Genomic DNA, 19196 nt, shown 5'->3' with positions numbered 1-19196 from the left:
AATAAAAAACCCAAAATCAATAGCTTATTTTGTAGAATTAAAAACACATTGACATGTTTAGGAAATACTTCTTTGTCTACCTAAACAAGTTCAACCTAAATCCTCTTTTTTCTTTTTTTTTTCAAAACTTGAATATTATCCTTCTTTTATACCATCGTTTCTCATCCCTGATACATACAATATTACCAATTCTAAACAATGTTATCTTATTCTTGAAAACATAACTCCGAATAATAGAATTATTGTTCTAAATTATACATTCCCTCTTCCACCTCTTTATTTGGTATACCAAATTAGTAATCTGAAATGCAAAGCTACTTTATAAAATATTCGTTTTGAAATTAATTTTATTATTTTTTAGAATATTTGTTCCATAATACTGTTTTATCATTTTCTGGAATACTCAGAACATGTGTTCCGGATAATGTTCAGGAAGAGTGACAGATTGATAATATTTTGGGTTTTTTTAAACCTAAAAGAGAGTGTAGATTGAGAATTTTAAAGGGTAGAAAGAAGAGACACGTTTTTTGTTACCAAGGATATGTCCTGTTTGCAGAGTCTACTAGGGACCCACTTGTGCATCATAAAACTGTTGCAAATTATGCCCTTTGCCGGCATCATTGATTATGCATCTAATACCAATATGGTTGCATTACAATGCTTTGGTACAATATTTTATGACTATATCGTGCTTGGCCTACATAATATGCCACCACATCAACTAATATTAAGATTCATTGTTCCATGTTGGGAATCTAACATCTGAAAGTCTCTGAAATGAGTATTATAAGATCACATCACACATGTAGAGAAGGAGAGAGAAAGAACAATAGATAAACTTTATGTAAAAACTTCAACAAGGACGGCTGCAACTGGCAAAGCCGAAAACTCAATATATGAATGAATTATGCCGGAGTTACAATAGAGCTACAGCTTAAAGAAGCTTGGATAATTACTCATAAAATACTGCACTTTTATGGTGTGTGTGGCTAAACATGCTACAATCAAAAGTGTAGTATTACAAAGATTTATATTTTGGTTAATTTAAGTGTCCTCCATTAGATTAGAATTACTAAGAAATGCCAATAATTGAAAAAGGTCTGATATCGGAAGAAGCTTTTAATACAACAGGTATCCGAAACTCTTGGATTGTACAACGACTATGAATAAACCAAAAACTAAGTAACTAAAAATATAAAAAAAACGAGTCCATATAGGACTGTGAATGAAGTGAAACACAACAATACATCACACAGTGTACATGCTATCACGTAAACGATGATACAGTAAGACCAGAGGATCCATGCATATCCCAACATACAAAGATACAATGGAATGACCTTTCATTCCCGATATTTCAGCGCCCAGAAACACCAATTGCCATGCTGAAACACGATTGTGTGGACTTCACAACAAAACCCAAGGGTGCTTCCCCTTTTTGGTGAGCATCCCAAAGAATAAATAGTTAAGAATTAATCCTCAAATCTGAATGACGAAATAAGGTACCTTCATTAGTTGACTAGATGTCAACACTACGAACAATGAATGCAATGGATAAGTCAGCAGGTCAAGTGATTTCTGTCAATTCAAAATGTCGTGCTACTCTCACTTGCAGAAAGTGAGGGGCCTTCAGACTTCACCACAGTTGATCCTTTGCTACTAATGTCAAGCCCCTGGAAACGACCGAGCTGGTCATTTTGCAATATTTCTGATAGTGGATGAGAACTTGTTTGATGCAGTTGATGAGTTGGCATTGTGGACGGGGAGTGACCAAATGATAAGTGGATGTTCTGGTGACCAGAAGGACCTGATTGTGACAGGATTGGACTGAAAGTTGATCCTGTAAACGGAATATGGTGCATTCCCAAATTAAAGGATTCAGTGTGGCTCATCATCTCACCAGTAGCAAGTTTAAGTCTCTCAACTTCCTTTTTCAATGCTTCATTAAGAGCTACAACGTATCAGAAACAAATTTCAGTACAATTAGCTAATCATACTTTTAAAAGTTACATTAAAAAATTATAAATAAAAGAAGTAAAGTACGTATTTTTAAATTATATTAAGAATATGATGATGGTTACCATCACGAAGCTGTGCCTGCTGCTCCATGGCTTGCAGACGAAGCTTAAGCTCTGTATTTTCAGTACTCAGGCCTGTTGTGTCCCTCTGTAAAGAATTAATAAGTATCTTAGTCATTTCTATTTAGCCACAATTGGTTTGTATATGCATAGGAACTAAAGTCAACCACAGTAAATCCTAAAAAAACGCACCATTACATTACACCCCCAAATCACATTATGTAAAATTCTATATAATTTTAGATTCCATATAAAAGAAGGAATTCCAGAAGAGAAATACAAACAAAATGATCCAAAAATATAATGTTATGTAATTAAAAACAACAACGATATCTACAGATCAAGCAAACATTTAAAGGTAACAAGCACGGACAGAAATTATAAAAATATAATCCTATGCAGCATACAAAGGAAAACTGGATTGGTATACTAAAACAAGTTGAAGCAAATTTTACAATACTTCTGACATAAATGTAAATATGTCATGATACAGTTGAAATCATTGCACCAAGCAGCATCAGGAAATCCATTAAAAAATCAGAGTCTACTCTGTAAAATGGAACTTCTAAAAGTACTTTCAGTTTTAGACACATGTCAGCACAAACCTGGTATAATGTCAATTGGGCAGAAAGAGTCGTGGCTTCCGTCTGAAGTGTTTGAACCTTACGCTCGAGTTCTTGTATATAGCGAGCTTTTCTCTCTTTAGATCGAGCAGCAGATTGCCGATTTGCAAGTATTCTATTTCCAACAATAATAACAACATCATAAGAATAATAATAAACAGAATCAAATTCATAGCAATCAATATTTTTAACATAAACCCTTCGTTCCCGGCATTTAAATGATGTGCCCTCAACAAGAAGATTCTTCATGGTCTCTCTAACAAGGTTTTAAAAATGCATTCACATCCTCAATTTCAGCCACAACGTCAATTCTTTTTACCATATCATGACAATAATATTTGCCACAATAAGGTTCTTTTACTCAATGCAACCAAGTGGCAAACGCAATTTAAGGCCACATATGCCTGACTTTTCTCGCAATGTCATGGATTGCAATGAAACTGTGACCACAACTGCAATTAAAAACCCTGATCTCTAATTATTCATAAATTACAAACTTATCAATTCACACAGCATCATCAAAATATCAAAACAGAGAGGTGGAGCAGTTTCAGCCTTCGCAACAAGCCTCAATTTAACTTCAAAAACCAATTAAATTTGAAACACGAAAATCAGCAAAAGTAAAACCACAAGCAAATAAAACCCTACTGCTTACAAATTCACACGTCACATCGAAGCCTAATCACTAGAAACCAAAAATAAAAGTAAAAGAAGCCTTTTTGAGATCCAAGTTGAGAACCTCTTAGCACGCTTGGGATCAACTGTCCATAGCTCAGCTAACTTATCAGGAGGCATAGCCTTCTTCGCTTCCATAATTTCTCCGAACGAAGAGTCATCGACGGAACTACTGTGCCGGTGCCGCGCCCTCGCCGGACTCTTCTCCCGATCTCCGGTCGGATCCACTCCGTTTCCCGCAGCGCCCGACCCGTTTGCACCTCCCAGCTTGTCCACGTCAATGTACGTTGAGAACAGGTCATCCTCGGATCCGATCTCCTCCATGCTCGCCGTCGACGACCCGCCGGCAAACGGATCCGACGGCGAAAGGTCCATCATGTCGTCCGGAAGCCGGAAACTCACCTCCGAGTGTGCTCGCCGGTGGTGAGTCCCACCGGAGCGTGGGAAAATCGAGGATGAGGAGGCGCCAGCGGTGGTTGCCGCCGTGGACGGCGATGGTCGCGGTGGCTGGGATGCGGCATTGGCATTGTGAGGATTGGGATTGGAATTAGGGTTTGAAGATGGATCTTGCATCTGTTCTCAAAAGCTAATGGTTTTGTGACCCAAGACAATTGAACTCTCCTCCTTCTTTCTCTCCACTTCTAACATTTCCGATAGACACGAATAAAAAAAAAAACTATAGTATTTAAATAATATGAGTAATAAGAAGTATATAATGTTAATAGTTTTCAATCTAACTTAATTAAAATGTATCAATGTAAAGTTGTTCAATATGCACTTGTACATTGTTATATGTAATGATTTTTCACATATTCATAGAAATAATTGTTTCATTAAACATACTAAAAAAAAAGTTCACGATTCAAATGTTGAAATGAAGTATGTATATTACACATTTTTTTAACTCATAATTATGACAAATAAGATGCACAACAGTTTACAATTAAGATTTGTGATACATGTATAAACAAATTGTACAAATACATTTGAAGAGTTTGACTTTGAAATAGTTTTTTTATATAATTGCATTATAAATGTATAATTATTATATTTAATTCAATTAGAATTATTCTATAAAAAAATTCTTCTGAATTTTAACATAGGACACTTTTAATATAATAATTAAACACATTAATAAAAATAACTAATTTAATAAAACTTGTAAATAATGTCATCAATGTATCAAATAAATTTTATTGGTAATGATTTTTAAATTTTATTACTATAAAGTATTTTGCAAAAAAAATAAAAGAGGACACAATTCCTAAAAATGTGGTTTATAATAAAGAGAAAAGAAATAATTACATTCAAAATTATAAATAATTTTTTTCGTGAAAATCTCAATTAAACTCTTTTTTATTATTAACGAAGAAATAGTATAAAAAAAATTACTTTATTATTTTATAAACTACCTTGTGATCCCCGCCTTGTGCAAAGGAAATCAATGTGAATAAAATAATAAATATTTATATATATTATCTTATGTGTGGTTGAGGACCCAACTGGTATTTAATTGGTTGTTGCCCAAAAAAGTCTTATTTAATTTGTATCATATGGAATTTTATATATATAGATTTATAATAATTTATGCACATCATTTTCAAACATCAAGTAACACCACATGCACAATCATGTGACTAGGTTGAAAAGGTCCAGTGATATGTCACCATACACTGTGTGAATTGATGTTTTTACCTATTAAAAGTTTTTTTTATATATATTTAAGTGTGTAGGTGAAGAAGTTGAGGTAAGTATCAATAGAAAAGCCTTTTGAAATGTTACTATTTTAACATTTAGGTTTAAATATATTTGAGAATGTATAATTTTTACTTACAATTAAAATTTTACTTGTAAATTTGTTGTTTATAGAGATTTTCAAAATTAAATAGTTTTGATTCATAATTAATGTATGGTTTAATTGTTAATATATCCATCAAAATAGCATGTATTAAAGTTAACTTCAATTTTATTATTAATATTTTGCATAAATAAGTAATCAACATTGTTACGATTTATGGAACATTTTTTTATAGATAATTAGAGCATATATTAATATAAAATTTTACATTTAAAAATGTAAAAAATAATATTGTATAATTTAAAAATGATATGTAAAGTAAATATGCTATTACAAAACTTTAACTGTTTTGACAAGTTGGATTTTAATAGAATCTTCCCATTTAAACACTTCTTTTTCATTGAATTCGACTTCACATCATAAAAAAAAAGTAGTTATTAAAAAAAAGTGGAAAAGATTTTGAAGTTTATTTATATTTTTATATATTACTTTAAAATTTTCTTTCTAAAATTGAATACAACTACCACCAACAAGGAATTTACAATAAATTAAACACTTTTGAATTAAGCTAATGTTTATTTATTTTAGTTTGTGATTGATTTTAATTTCTTATATATATATATATGTTATATAATTTAATGTAATATTTAAAAAACTATAATCAAATCTCAAACCTATATTTCATGCTCTTGATTGTTTTAATTCTTATAAATTACATACATAAAGTATATTTTATACACTACTCAATAAAGACTTTATAAAAATTAAGTATTTCAAAAAGTTATAAAATATAAAATAAAGTAGCATTCTTACCTCGTTCAATTGAATCTTTACAAACATTTATTCATATATCAAGTATAATTATTAAGAATTCACGTAGATAATAGATAAACGATAAATTATCTAAACTAATTTTCTTCTTCCTCCTCATTCTCTTATTATTTTTATTATTATTTATTTTTATTACTATTGTTATTTTTATTTTACTTTATCACAATGCTTCTTAAAAATTACTTAATTTATTTTTTGATGTTTAAACTTTAGTTGGTTAGAACACAAAATAAAATCTTTTTAACCCTTTTTTTTAAAGTAAAGATAAAGTAAACAATATAGTTACTTAAAATACATTTATGAAGTTTGTTTTGATTGTGAAAATGTTGATCTTGATGTGGAATATTGTTGCTTTTCAGATTATTCAAGTAATGGAATCAAATGGACTTGTCGTTTGCTTATTATATTGCTTAAGGAATGGATTGATTGCTCTAATGGAGCTAATTGATGTCATTTAATTTTGTTGTTGATATTCATTGCTAAAGTATCCAATTAATTATTTAAGTAATATCATTTTAAACTATCCAGTGGTAGTTTGAACAAGGAGAATGATTATCCCACTATTTTTATATAGATAATCAATTATGTGTGTAGTTTGTATTCACGCATAATCAATTATGCTATATTTTATGTTGTGTTATGGAGGTTTAAAATTACACTTACTTATCGACATGGAAATGACACTTGCTTCTCGTCAAGGAAGACACACATGCACATTCTAACTCCGCAGACACACGTACACCACGAAGTTACATAAACACTCAGAGTGCAGTGTTGAACCTGAACAATGAAGAACCTCACCACCAAAACCAAAGAAAATGCAAAACTCATGAACAAACTCTCTTAAAATTTATCCAACGTCCTAATTTACTTTTCATGGTTTATATAAAGAATGCATAACAAAGAGAGACATATTATTGTTGCTTTACGTTCAGTGACCTAGGATCTTGGTCAAGGAAAAGGAAAGTTATGCACTTTAGGGATATCTCTTATGACTCTCAGGAATCTCTCTTTGCATGACTCTTTGAAAAATATTATGTTCCACGTGCATGCAAATAAAAAAAAATGGTAAAATGAAAAAAAATCATAATGAGTTGACTTTTCATGACCTTCTCTTCATTTGAGGGAGGATGTTATTTACCTCCCCTTCCTTTTAGTGCAAATCCTTGAATTCAAAGGAGTGATATATCCACTGAACAATATCCATAAATATTGTATCTTTAAAAACAAACAAATCCTAAAATGAAAGAGGAAGAGAGATCACTATTCCCATGAATCTACTCTCCTATTTTCTGCCTATCCCTTAATCTAAACCAAGAATATCCTCTCAAATCTATCCAATATAACTCTAAAACAAAAATAACTTTAACTTATAACATATATATTTGGGTATACGAATTCCTTTACATTCCCAATCATATGCATCTAGATTCTCTCGGTGCGTACATAATGTTTATAATATTTTAAGCTTTTTTCCTACGAACATGTTGTGGTTTGTAGTATTTCTTATTTTTCCATATTCTTATCCCACGGATTCTCGTATTATACACCCTTTTGGGGCAATATATAGAGAGACGAGACTTTGAGCACGTGAACATTAAATGACCATACAACTATCATACTATATATATTTTTTGGTGTTAATATTTAAAGAGAAGGAGAGATGAATCTTGGTATGCTCAAGTATATAATACTAAGGCAATAGATAATTCGATGATAAAATGTGTTTTTTTATTTATTTTATTTATATGATTTGCTTACATAATGGTTTGGATGGATCTCTACCCTTTTGTCAAAATCAAATGCGATGTTCAGTGTATCTCAATCAAAGATATAAATTGATTAAAAATTTCTGACACTAACAATTTTTTTTTTATTAAAGATCCACTACTCTAAATGTTGATAATACATCTGATTTAGTGGCACCTTATTCATTGGGCAGTAACTAGAAACGGAACTACGAACATGGTTAGGGCCTTGACCCCCTGAATTTCTTTTATATATATATATATATTTATATTTGAGTTATTATCTTTTAATAAATTGTTTTAAAAATAATAATATTTAAATATCGTTAGCTCTTTTGATATTTTTCTTTACTTTTTTTTATGATTTTTATATATTATGAAGATGATTAATAATATTTTTAAATAAATATTTTATTCACTCTCTAAAGTATTTTATTTTATATTTTATTGATAGTGAATATCCTCATACAAAATTCTTAATTTATTGTTGAGATTATTGCATTTATATTTGAGTATATTTGATTTGTAGTCTTTTTCTTTTATATTTTGTTATTAAAACTATAAAGATTATGTTTGGATTAAAATGGTTTTATCACCACTCTTTATACATTGATTTTAAAATTAAATATTATTTTTCAATAATGAGATAGATTTAAGAACATTTGGTAACAACTTTACCTATTGAACTTGAAATACTCAATAAATATTTCTAAATATTTTATTTACTATAACAAAAATATTAAATAAAATTAATTTTAAAAAAGTTAATTAGTTATTATATTGACTAAATTATATATTATTTTATAAATTGAAAAGGTATTGATTTCTAAGTAACTTTTATTATTAATAAAAAGTTATAAATAAATTTTTAAATTGATATCTAATTAACTACCAAAGTTTAAATTTTTAATTATTTTATATTATAAAGTTGGTATTTAAAACATTGGTAACTAATTAAATATCAATTTAAAAAATAATTTATAAATTTTTATTAATAATAGAAAGTACATTAAATATCTATAATCTTTTAGTTTATAAAATATTAATTATTGTGTGTCTCTAAAATTAATAAAAATTTACATATATATCTAGATGTCTGGTGAAATTTGAAAACACAAAATTACCTTACGAATGGCATAATCCAGATTATTTATCCATATCCGAAGAAAAGTTCCGGATCATCCAAAAGACACATAAATTTTAAATTTAGTTACTAAATTATGTAATTCAGAGTTTTTAAAGAATTACCCAATCCAAAATACACACATAAACATACTATAAAAACGTAAAAAAAAATCCAACATTGTACACTGACTTCAAACTAACACAACCACCACAAACACCCGTCGACACAAGTTACCACCACATCCACCAACACCTTGAAGACTTTCTTCACTCACCAAGAGTTCCACACCACCATACCAACACAACAAAATGCCTCATACTTTTTAACTTTTTTACAAAAGGACCATGGAATTATCAAATTTATAGGGTGCCGGAGGAAGATAGGGGTGCACGAAGAAGCAGCCCTTTATAGTTTCTTTCAAATTATTCATTCTTTCAAATTTATATCTGCAAATGTCATTAGACTTAATTTCTTTTCTTATTTAGAAAAAAAAAACTAAGTGGATTTCGATAATAGTTTTTTTTTAAAATTTCATAATTTTTTTATAAAATATTACTTTATAACATGATGTTTTCGAAAATGATTTGTGGTCAAATTCTTAAAATAAATATTTTCATAGGACGGTAAAAAAATCTCAATTTCACGAGTTAAAGTGAAAGTTTTGTTGAAGACATTATTGTATCACCCTTATTAAATTCTTTAATATGGTAACCATTTTTTTTAAAATGACAGATTATTTTTTAATTTATATAAACTTATATAAACATTTCTGTAATATGTTTTACAACTAAATAAAATTTAGTTATTGTATAAAGTTGTTTAGGGTGAAATACGTGTGAGATTAAATTAAATTCATGATATGCATCTCGAGAGAAAAAAAACTCGAGGATAAATAAAATTCAAAAGGCCAATGACATACCTAATTCGAGAGAATTGACCTTCTTGACAATTGGACAACTTGGATGCAAATTGGAGAGTCATATAAGTTTTAAAAGTTTTGAAATGTTAATGGTCATCTTAATATTATAAGGAGAATGTTGTAGGTTTTTTTGAAAGTGAAGAATATATTTGTAAAAAGTCATTTATGTAATAGCCTTTCAAAGCAATGACTATTAACTGAATAATTGGTCTGGTTGTGTCTTAAACTTTTTATCTATTATTTATTTTTAATTAAGGTTATTCCTTTTCATTTAATTTTTGTCTACATTTTATGTGTATTATTTTTTTTTCAATTATATTATGTGAAATATTTATAATAAGATTTGTTTAGTTTATTTAGTAAATGATAAATATGATAATAACTTTTTTATCATGTTAATTGAACCATTTCATTTGTCTTTATGACATGAGCTTTGTTTATTTGATGCTGAAAATTATGGTTTAAACAATTTTTTTTAGATTGAATAGTGATTATAATTTGTCTCATCACTTTTTGTAGAGATGTGAAAGTTCGAAGCCAAAGAGAGGAAGTCCTTTCGGATCTTCTCGTCTAAATCATTTGTTTGAATCTAGATATTTATACTATTTTAGAAATATTTACTTAACATTATTAACCAATGAAAATAATCCATTATAATTTGCTTAAAACACAAGCATAATTTTTAAAGATTTATAATATCTAGAAATAGTTGCAAACACATTCTTTACTATTGAGATACTAGGTGAGTATTTTTTTAATATATGCAAAATCTAGAAGAAACATAATAAGGGTTGAATTGAAGTAGAGGAACAAATTAAATTAAAAACATAGAATAAAGTTAAAAAAAAAAAAACAAATTGTGAATGTATGGGTGGTACACGTAGGATATATTGTTGTCATTGCACTCTTTACTCCTTTATAGAGGGAGGCTGTAATGTGGTGAGAAAGGAGAAAAGGATGAGGAATTGACAAAAGAAAGTTCATTGGTAGCAACACCATGGCTCCTTCTTGGGCTAACAGGACTTCGAGATCTTGAGTTTCCCATCCCACTATGATCATACCTCCTTCCACTCCTTCTTGGTCCTTTCTCAGCACACTTTAGCTCAACCTGTTTCAATGTCTTTGGATACCTCCAGCTACAGCATCCTACATTCCCTGCTCTTTCTATATACCTGTCCCACAAATCAAATTATGAATATGCATGTTTCTATATATCGAGAAATGTTTTAATGTATAATGATTAGATAATATTATAAGTGTTGTGAGTGGTGTTCTTTAATTAGATTTTGTGTTTATCCTAATAAATGATTAAGATGAAACTCCAAACTTATTAGACAACAACCTAGCTGTAATGTAAATATTGGTTGAAAAGAGATTAGTAGTTTAGGATTGAGTATTGTGAGATAAGATGGAAAATGTATCGTACTATTTAGTATTGTTTTGTTCCATTATGCATGTGCAATGTTGATTCAGACCAACTTTTATTATTCAGATGTATGAATTATTTATTGTCTGATATAGACAAAATAACGGGACGGCAAACAAAAACCTATAAATAATGCTGTCATGAAAACAACCAACTTAATAGAACTTTTCAGCTTAACAGGATTCAACATCATCATCTTTTAGTAAGGAAAAAATAACTTTGCATCTTCCTGTGATTGCCTTCTACAATATTATATATCTTTAGGTGGGGTAGCATAAGCTTATGTTTTTCCATTGGGCTGTTATCTGGTTTAGGTGTTACATTGGTACTTATCAGTACCTCATGTGAAATTATTAGTCTTTCCAAATCGACATGGCTATTTTTAAAGCCAAAAAAAAATGAGTTACAATCTCAACTACCTAGTTCAAACAACAGAGAACTTTTTTTCCCCTTTTCTTAAGTAAAACAAAGAATAAAATGGTTACCTATGGCTGAATCTCAATCCAAGGCACTGAATACACTTTCTTCCTTCTACCATCTCCCCCATTCCTATTTCTACACATTGTCTGCAATAAACCCTCCCGCACACCTGCATGCACCAGAAACATTATTATCAGCAGAAGGATCGAATGTGCAACTATATACATAATCAGCTATATTATCTAATGTCATGTTCTCCCTGCACCTATTGTATGTTTTGTTATCTGTAACACACATATATTTATAAAGAAAAATAGATAGATATATGGTATAAAAGATTTAATTTATTGTTTAGAAACTCAGAAATTTAGTTTGTTAGTATATGTAAGTACGTACCAGGCATCTAGTGCGGAATATATAAGTATAGGTATTGCAAGTTGCGCAAATCTTAGAGTGCGGAATCCCAGGTCGTGGTCTTCGGCTACCTCTTCCCGAAGCAGCACTCACACCATCAAAGCTCACGCCATACTTGGAATGATCATCTCCACTGGTCATGCATTGGGGACTTCTTTTTGAACCAGCAGCAGCATGGTGGTTAAAGTGACCAGGATGACCCCATGGTGAAGACTCTGCATGGCCAAAGTGTTGTTGTACGTGGTGTTGATCATGGTGATGAGTAAAATTACCTTGCAAGCCTTTGGTGAAATCAAGACTAGGTAGTTTGGCCAGAGAGCGTGAAGGTGTTAGGGTTGTTGTGGGTTTTGTGTTCTTCTCTGATGTGTTGTTGACTTGAGCAAGGTGTTGAAAGGTGAGGTTAACGGATTCATCAGGGATTCCTTGGTACAAATCTTCAAGAGATAGTAAGATTGGTTTTTCCTGCATGTCCTTATTCATGTGATCACCCATTATAGAGTTGTAGGTTAAGATGAGATAAGGGTAGATAGGTATAGGTTTGAAGCAACATATTTAAGCAAAGAATGAAAACAAAGGGACAAGGGAAGATGCTTGTTAATTCGGTCCTATTTGAAAATAAGGACGACCACATGTGTCCAAGGTTTACGCGTTTTGAGGCCGGTCGAAAGTAAGCTGTCTGCTACAGACATTAGATTCCAAGTTTTCTGTTCATTGGTTGTAGCCATTTTCTAAGAGATATATCCAATCACTTCTTTGAACCATTCAAAAGTAACGCTAGCTATATATGTTCAATATTTTAAAATGGTTTAGGTTTACGAACCCAAACCATGCCCTTTTCTTTCTTCTTACTTACCTGTCAAATGCTTTGGACCTTAGAATATAACCATATAAATAAAGATTAGAATAATAATTCTAACTCTTTTTTCTGCTATTTTTCATATTTACTTAACGAAAAGAAAATTATATACTTCAAGTCTTTTTACAATATTAGTATTCTTTTGTCATTTTTTTATAAAATATATATTTCACTACATGACAAAAACCTTTTACCCCCTTTCGGAAGAGTTTTTACAATGAAAAAAAGGACGTGGAAAATTGTTTTTTAAACAAAAGTATAGATTGTTTTTAACAAATGTAGAAAGTGTGTCCTTTTCATTAAGACAATAATCATGATGTTTTTTTATTTTGGTTTTATAAACATTCGAATCTGTAAATTAGAAAAATATTTTGATATATATATATATATATATATATATATATTTTTTTTTTTTTCTAAAAAAATAAATAAATTTGATCTTTAAAATCTTGGTTGCTAATTAAATACTAATTTAGAAACTATTTAATAATAATATAAACTAATTTAGAAACCGTTTTTTTTTAGTTTATAAAATGATCTCTAATTTAGTTAGTATTGTAACTAATTATTTTGATATCTAAAAATTAGTTTATATTTCATGATTTTCTTTTAGTATATATATATATATATAAATTACTAATACATACATTGCAACAATTGATAAAAGAACTTACGATAGGATGACATTACGGACCCATGTGTCCCATTTTGATGGTATTTGATTTTCTAAAGGAAAATAATAGGTTTCAATATATTAATAGGCCATAAATTAGGAGAAAAATTAAAGAAGTTCTTTTAAATTTTTTAATTCCAAATTTAAGTATCTTATAAAAACAACAATTGAATGTATAACAATTAAAACAAAACTAGTAGTTTACAAATTTAATATAAGAAAATATACTATTAAAAATATATATTAAAAATGAATTATGAAATAATATTTAAATTTGTACTTATAATAAATATATGATATTAATAAAATAATATATAAAAATATTTAGTTATATTTAATACACAAACAATATTATAAAATAATAAGATTAAAATAAAGTAATGTTGATTGTAGGGTGTAAAAAGTCAGCCCACATTTCGGTGTTTTACAAATTAGAATGAACCTAAATAAAGCTCTTGAGTTTAACTTTATGTTAGGATATAGATGAATATTGTTTACTTGGATTGATTTGGAAGATGAAATGCGTTTGCATTTACTAATCTTTGTGGATTTACGTGAAGAAACACAATTTTTCCATTTTTGCATGGACCGTAAATGAACGAAGAAAATCACGTAGATAAATAAAGAAAGACGGTCTTATCTTGCATTATTTGAAGAAATTGCGTGCACAATGAAGTGGGTGTATTTAGGTAAAGAATTCATGGTGCAATATGATAAACATGTAATATATATATATATATATGAGAGAGAGAACTAAAAAATAATTATTATTTCGTAAAAACAAAAAAAAAAATAGAGTTGTTACCCTAGTTTATTATGAAAAATTATAAAAAAGTTGTATGTGAATCAAATTTAGGGTTTAGGAGTCGGTTAAGTGTAGAGAAAGATGTTAGCGCCTCTATAGCAGAATATCACCTTTGCAATTCTATAGCTGGCAAGAATTTGTGTCTTTTGTTTTATATTTTTGGGATGCAAAATTTCGTGGGATTTGGTGGCAAAAATGAGTGAAAGAATGTGGGAAGTATTGAGGTATGGAGAATGATAATGAGACTTAAGAAAGTTTAGGCCAACTCCTAAGAGGTTTTGTACTTGTATAGGGCCTGACAATACTTGTAACTGGCTTGAAAATTGAATCTTCTCCCTCGATCGTGTTTTCATCTCTTTGATACTGAGTGGTGTGGTTCATTTGGTCCCATCTGGTATAGGTTCCATGCTAAAACACTTAAATAAGGCTAAAATTTGACAGTAATTTGATAGTTTATTCAAAGCTAATTTACAAGGAGGTTAACACTTGTATTTATAGTGATATGAGCAGCCAAGATGCAAGCTTTAACCATAAAAACTTTCCACTCATAGAAGGATAAGTGACTCTCTCTAATTGGAGCAAATTTTCTTAAATTAGAGGTGTTCTCCTCTAATTGGAAAAAATCATCTTCATTCCCATGAAGACAAATGACCTTTTGACATTGGTGAGAATCCCCCCATTGAAGGGATGACATGTGGACATTTATGCCTTCTTTGCCACTTCATGCTTTTTATTTACACTTTAGTAATTTATTTGTGCATCCTAGATGGTCTAGAGTTGCATTGGGTCAAAGGAGATCCAATTGTAACTCTAGCTAGACTGATTTTTTTGCTATTATTACACCTTACTCTAATTGGTCAATACATAACCCACAAAAATTGGTCCAAAACATAACCCAAAAAAATATCCAAATAGAAGTTCAAAATAAAGTGTATACTACTATATACAATGTTTATAAAACTAAAAAAAAAATGGAAGAGTAAACAATAATTAATTTTGTTTGAAATCTTTCGTATGATCCTCCGTCAAATATTTTTAAATAATTATATTATTCTTAATTTCAAATAAAAGTTAAAAAATCTTACATTTTAACTTTTATTATTAAATTCATATTTAATATATATATATATATATATATATCGTATTGGATCTAGAAAAAGTCAACTGAAAATAAATTAAATATTTAAAAAAATTATTATGACTAAGTAAATTTAAAATAATAATAACAATAAGAAACTCAGTAAAAAAATAAAAAAAAATACAGTTTTAGTTATTGAAAATAATTATTTAAAATAAATAAGAAAAAATAAAATAAATAAAAAATAAAAGATAAAATAAAATTAGATTTAATTTAGAATTAAAATATTAGTAGTTAACACTTAATTTAGATACCAATTTAAAAATTAATTTATAATTTTTTTATTGATAATAGAAACTATTTTGATATTAATAATTTTTTAATTTTTAAAATAATATTTAATTTAATAATTATAATTAATTATTTTTTGTCTTTAAATTTAATTGTTATTTAATAATTTTTTAGTATTTTATTTTACTTTAGTTTTAGTCGGTTCAAAGTGTCAAAGTGCAAAGAGAGCCAAATTGTTCAATTTTGAAAAAAAGGATCCAAATCGATCCAATTTTTATTTTATTTTAAGTGATCATTGATATTTTGAGTTGGACTTTGGTTTTTTTTTTTTTTTGACTTGTTTAGTTCAGAACACCCCTATTGACCAAAATTAAAAGATTAGGTAGCTTTTAAAATAAATATATTAAAGAAACATATAAAACATACAAATGTATTATCTCTTAAGTGCAACACACCCAATACTCGTTTAATCAATGATAAGTTAACATTTTGTTTATAACGCACTCTCGTTTAATAATAGTCCTTTTTAAGTGATAATATTCTTTTTTGACAACTTTTGCGATACACTCACAGTGACAACTCTATCACAAAAATCGCTATTCATTCTCTTTACATATTTTTTTGTGATACACAATTTTAAAGATAAATATTTTACATCACAAAATTCCTGTACTTAACGTGATTTTGTGAGAACTTTTCCACAATATGCTTGAATGATTACATGTACTGGTCACAAAATTCATTGCATCCTTTAAATAAGATGTTACGTGTTCATTTATATTTGTGATATATATATACAAAGAGATTACATTTTGACAATAAAAACAAATACTTCTGACTAAATTATATTAATATTTTATTAGTCACATGTTTTTTTATTTAGAATATTAATATATTATTAAAAAATTTGTTAAGGGAATATTTTGTTTTTTATATACAAAATGGTTGCTTTTTGTATTGAAGCCGCAACGGGAAGACATGAACTGTTTTTAGTAATTTTGGTGGTTTCAGATTCTTTGAATGTGTTTCCACATGATGCAAACAAACAAAAATACAATTGTGCAGCCAAATTAAAAGATTAGGTAGATTTTAAATAAATATATTAAAGAAACATATAAAACATTCAGATTTGCTTATTTTTATTTTAAATTATAAATACAAACAAACTCACACATTCTTTTATTGTTACATACTCAACATTGAAGAAACAAAAGATTTATAGCCTCACACAATCTTATTCACTTATACTATGGATAGATCTCAATGAGAGATCTTGATCCCACAAAGGGAGTTATCTTGTAGTTATTAAAACCAGCTGAGGAAAACAACTTAACCCATTCCTTCTTGTTTCTTTCCTTTCCTGTGAGCAACACCATCATCAATATATCAAAGAAGAGCTGTGTTTCAAATGATTCATCATCTTTCATTTCTTTGTCCACCACCATGTCTATGATTATCACCTTCCCTTCCTTGCCTTTCCTCGATAACGCTTCCTTGCATTTCTTCAATATGTTCACACACTCCTCATCACTCCAGTCATGTAATATCCACTGTTTTCTCATTCAAAGAAACACTCATCAGAACAATAGTCAAAAGGAATTAATTATCACCTCATGTAATATTATTAATCTCTATATATAATTAATCCTAAAAAAAAACACAAATTCAATGTATCTAAAACTGTTTTACTAGCATGAGCACAATATTTTACCTTCAACAAAATGGCATCAGCTGGAGGAATTGCCTCAAACATGTCCCCTCCAACATATTTAAGGTTCTCACTTCCTTGCAAGCCAGAAACAACATGTGGAAGATCAAATACAGTGCATTCCAACTGAGGGAACGATTTGGCAATGGCCTTTCCCATGATTCCTGTACCTCCCCCAACATCAACCAATGACTCCAGTCCCATGAACACCCCTTTGCATTTCTCAGTCACCAAACTAGTGACTAATTGAGCATCACTTGCCATGGCATCATTGAATAAGATATTAAATCTGGGATCACAGCTAGCATACTCCCAAAACGGCTTCCCATTTTCCATTTCAAATGTTGTAGGATTGCCATTTTTGAACCAATTAGAAAATTGATTCCATGGATTTGTCATGACTGGATCAAGCATGGCCTGCAAGAAAGGTGTGACACTCATTGCATTGCTCTTAAGCAGAAGTAAAGAGGAATCAGTGAGTGCATACTTGAGTTCAAGCTCATTCTCGGTGGGATTGTGTTGAGAGAAGAAACCAGAATGGACCATGATTCGCATCAAGCGATGGATGAAATGAGTTTTGGATGAGTGAATGGGCAGTGAAGAAATGAGGTTTGAGAGGGACATGGGTTGGCCATGGTTGTGTATGATGTCTGGTATGCCTAAGTCAACAATACACTTAAGGGACATGGAGTTTATGAAGCTAAAAATATGATTCCATACATGTGTTTGAGCTCTCAGTAGTTTTGCAGATTGATCTTCTTCACGGGATTCCATTATTTGCTGCCTTGAACTACTTGTTCAATTTGGGGTATGAAACCTCACATTATTTGGCTTTATTTATAAGCAACTTGTATGCTTTTTTTGGAAGGCTAGGTTGGATGCCATTATCGTAGTGCCTGCCCTTTTCCTTACCAGCATGGAGTGTCTGCGCATTTTTTTCTTTTATCAGCACGTAGCGTCTGCAAGTTCGGCTCACTACCTTCCAAACCTTTTTGATGAAAATACATTGAAAAAGTAAGCTACATTTGCTATAATAATATTTTAAATTAAATACAATTAAAATATTATTTTATTGGGTTGTTGAGTGAATGCTTTTTACTATATATATGGTGTAAACCTATCATTACACTTTATATATACTGATAGATAGATTGATTAGTTTTCAAACTTTTTTTTTCATACTCTCAAATGTTTTCTTTAATAAATATTGCATTTACTATCTTACAGGTGTGAATTTTATTTCATTTGAACTTTTATGAAAAAAGCATAGGTATAAGTGTTATATATAATTGCGTAATGATATACATTTGTCTTGGTTGTTACGTCTATTTATACCGATGTGATGAATTTATTACTCTTGGACTGAGATTAGTTTATATGTAGATCATAATTAAAGGTGCATTACCTAATTTTTTGAACATCTTAGTCTTGTTAACTATCCTTTAACCTTAATGCATTTAAATATGTGAGTCGGTATCGAGGATCGAAAAATTCCGGAACCATTTGGCCCTGACCGGTACAAAAATCATCTTAAATAAAAACAAGAAAGAAAGTAACTTCAGAAACTTATAAGAAATAAAACCGATAAATTTAATATATAAATATATTTTTATTATTATAAATGGTGTCTCTTGTATAAGTCGACACATAGGTTATTACTGATATATATCCATTAAAAAACCTATTCGTTGTTGTATCAATGGTACAACTTTTGTTCACTTTTTGAA

General features: G+C 29.4%; 3 protein-coding genes across 4 annotated transcripts; all 3 read right to left on the bottom strand.

The window, feature by feature from the left end:
• Positions 1 to 1086: 1086 nt before the first annotated feature.
• LOC137825648 (transcription factor RF2b) lies at positions 1087 to 4233 on the bottom strand. Of its 2 annotated transcripts, XM_068631371.2 has the most exons (4): positions 3441 to 4233; positions 2684 to 2816; positions 2082 to 2166; positions 1087 to 1951 (listed from the first exon to the last, which is right to left on the bottom strand). In XM_068631371.2, exons 1-4 carry the CDS (start codon positions 3947 to 3949, stop codon positions 1587 to 1589), a joined length of 1092 nt encoding a protein of 363 aa, XP_068487472.1. In that variant the 5' UTR covers positions 3950 to 4233; the 3' UTR covers positions 1087 to 1586. The 2 variants fall into 2 exon arrangements, with proteins under 2 accessions (XP_068487472.1, XP_090150481.1); XM_090294355.1 differs by lacking the exons at positions 1087 to 1951; positions 2082 to 2166 and having other exon boundaries at positions 2684 to 3153; positions 3441 to 4050.
• A 6288-nt stretch (positions 4234 to 10521) lies between these two features.
• On the bottom strand, positions 10522 to 12610 carry LOC137825825 (uncharacterized). Its single transcript, XM_068631616.2, has 3 exons — positions 12041 to 12610; positions 11710 to 11813; positions 10522 to 10970 (listed from the first exon to the last, which is right to left on the bottom strand). Exons 1-3 carry the CDS (start codon positions 12548 to 12550, stop codon positions 10715 to 10717), a joined length of 870 nt encoding a protein of 289 aa, XP_068487717.1. The 5' UTR covers positions 12551 to 12610; the 3' UTR covers positions 10522 to 10714.
• A 4266-nt stretch (positions 12611 to 16876) lies between these two features.
• Positions 16877 to 18387, bottom strand: LOC137823725 (putative O-methyltransferase 3). The gene is made up of 2 exons (XM_068628963.2): positions 17473 to 18387; positions 16877 to 17311 (listed from the first exon to the last, which is right to left on the bottom strand). Exons 1-2 carry the CDS (start codon positions 18241 to 18243, stop codon positions 17009 to 17011), a joined length of 1074 nt encoding a protein of 357 aa, XP_068485064.1. The 5' UTR covers positions 18244 to 18387; the 3' UTR covers positions 16877 to 17008.
• Between the last annotated feature and the right edge of the window lie 809 nt (positions 18388 to 19196).

Source organism: Phaseolus vulgaris, chromosome 8 (assembly GCF_051622355.1).
Source record: "Phaseolus vulgaris cultivar YP4 chromosome 8, ASM5162235v1, whole genome shotgun sequence".
Taxonomy (NCBI): Eukaryota; Viridiplantae; Streptophyta; class Magnoliopsida; order Fabales; family Fabaceae; genus Phaseolus; species Phaseolus vulgaris.
The sequence above is the reverse complement of the archived record's forward strand: the minus strand, read 5'-3'. Positions and strand labels throughout refer to the sequence as shown.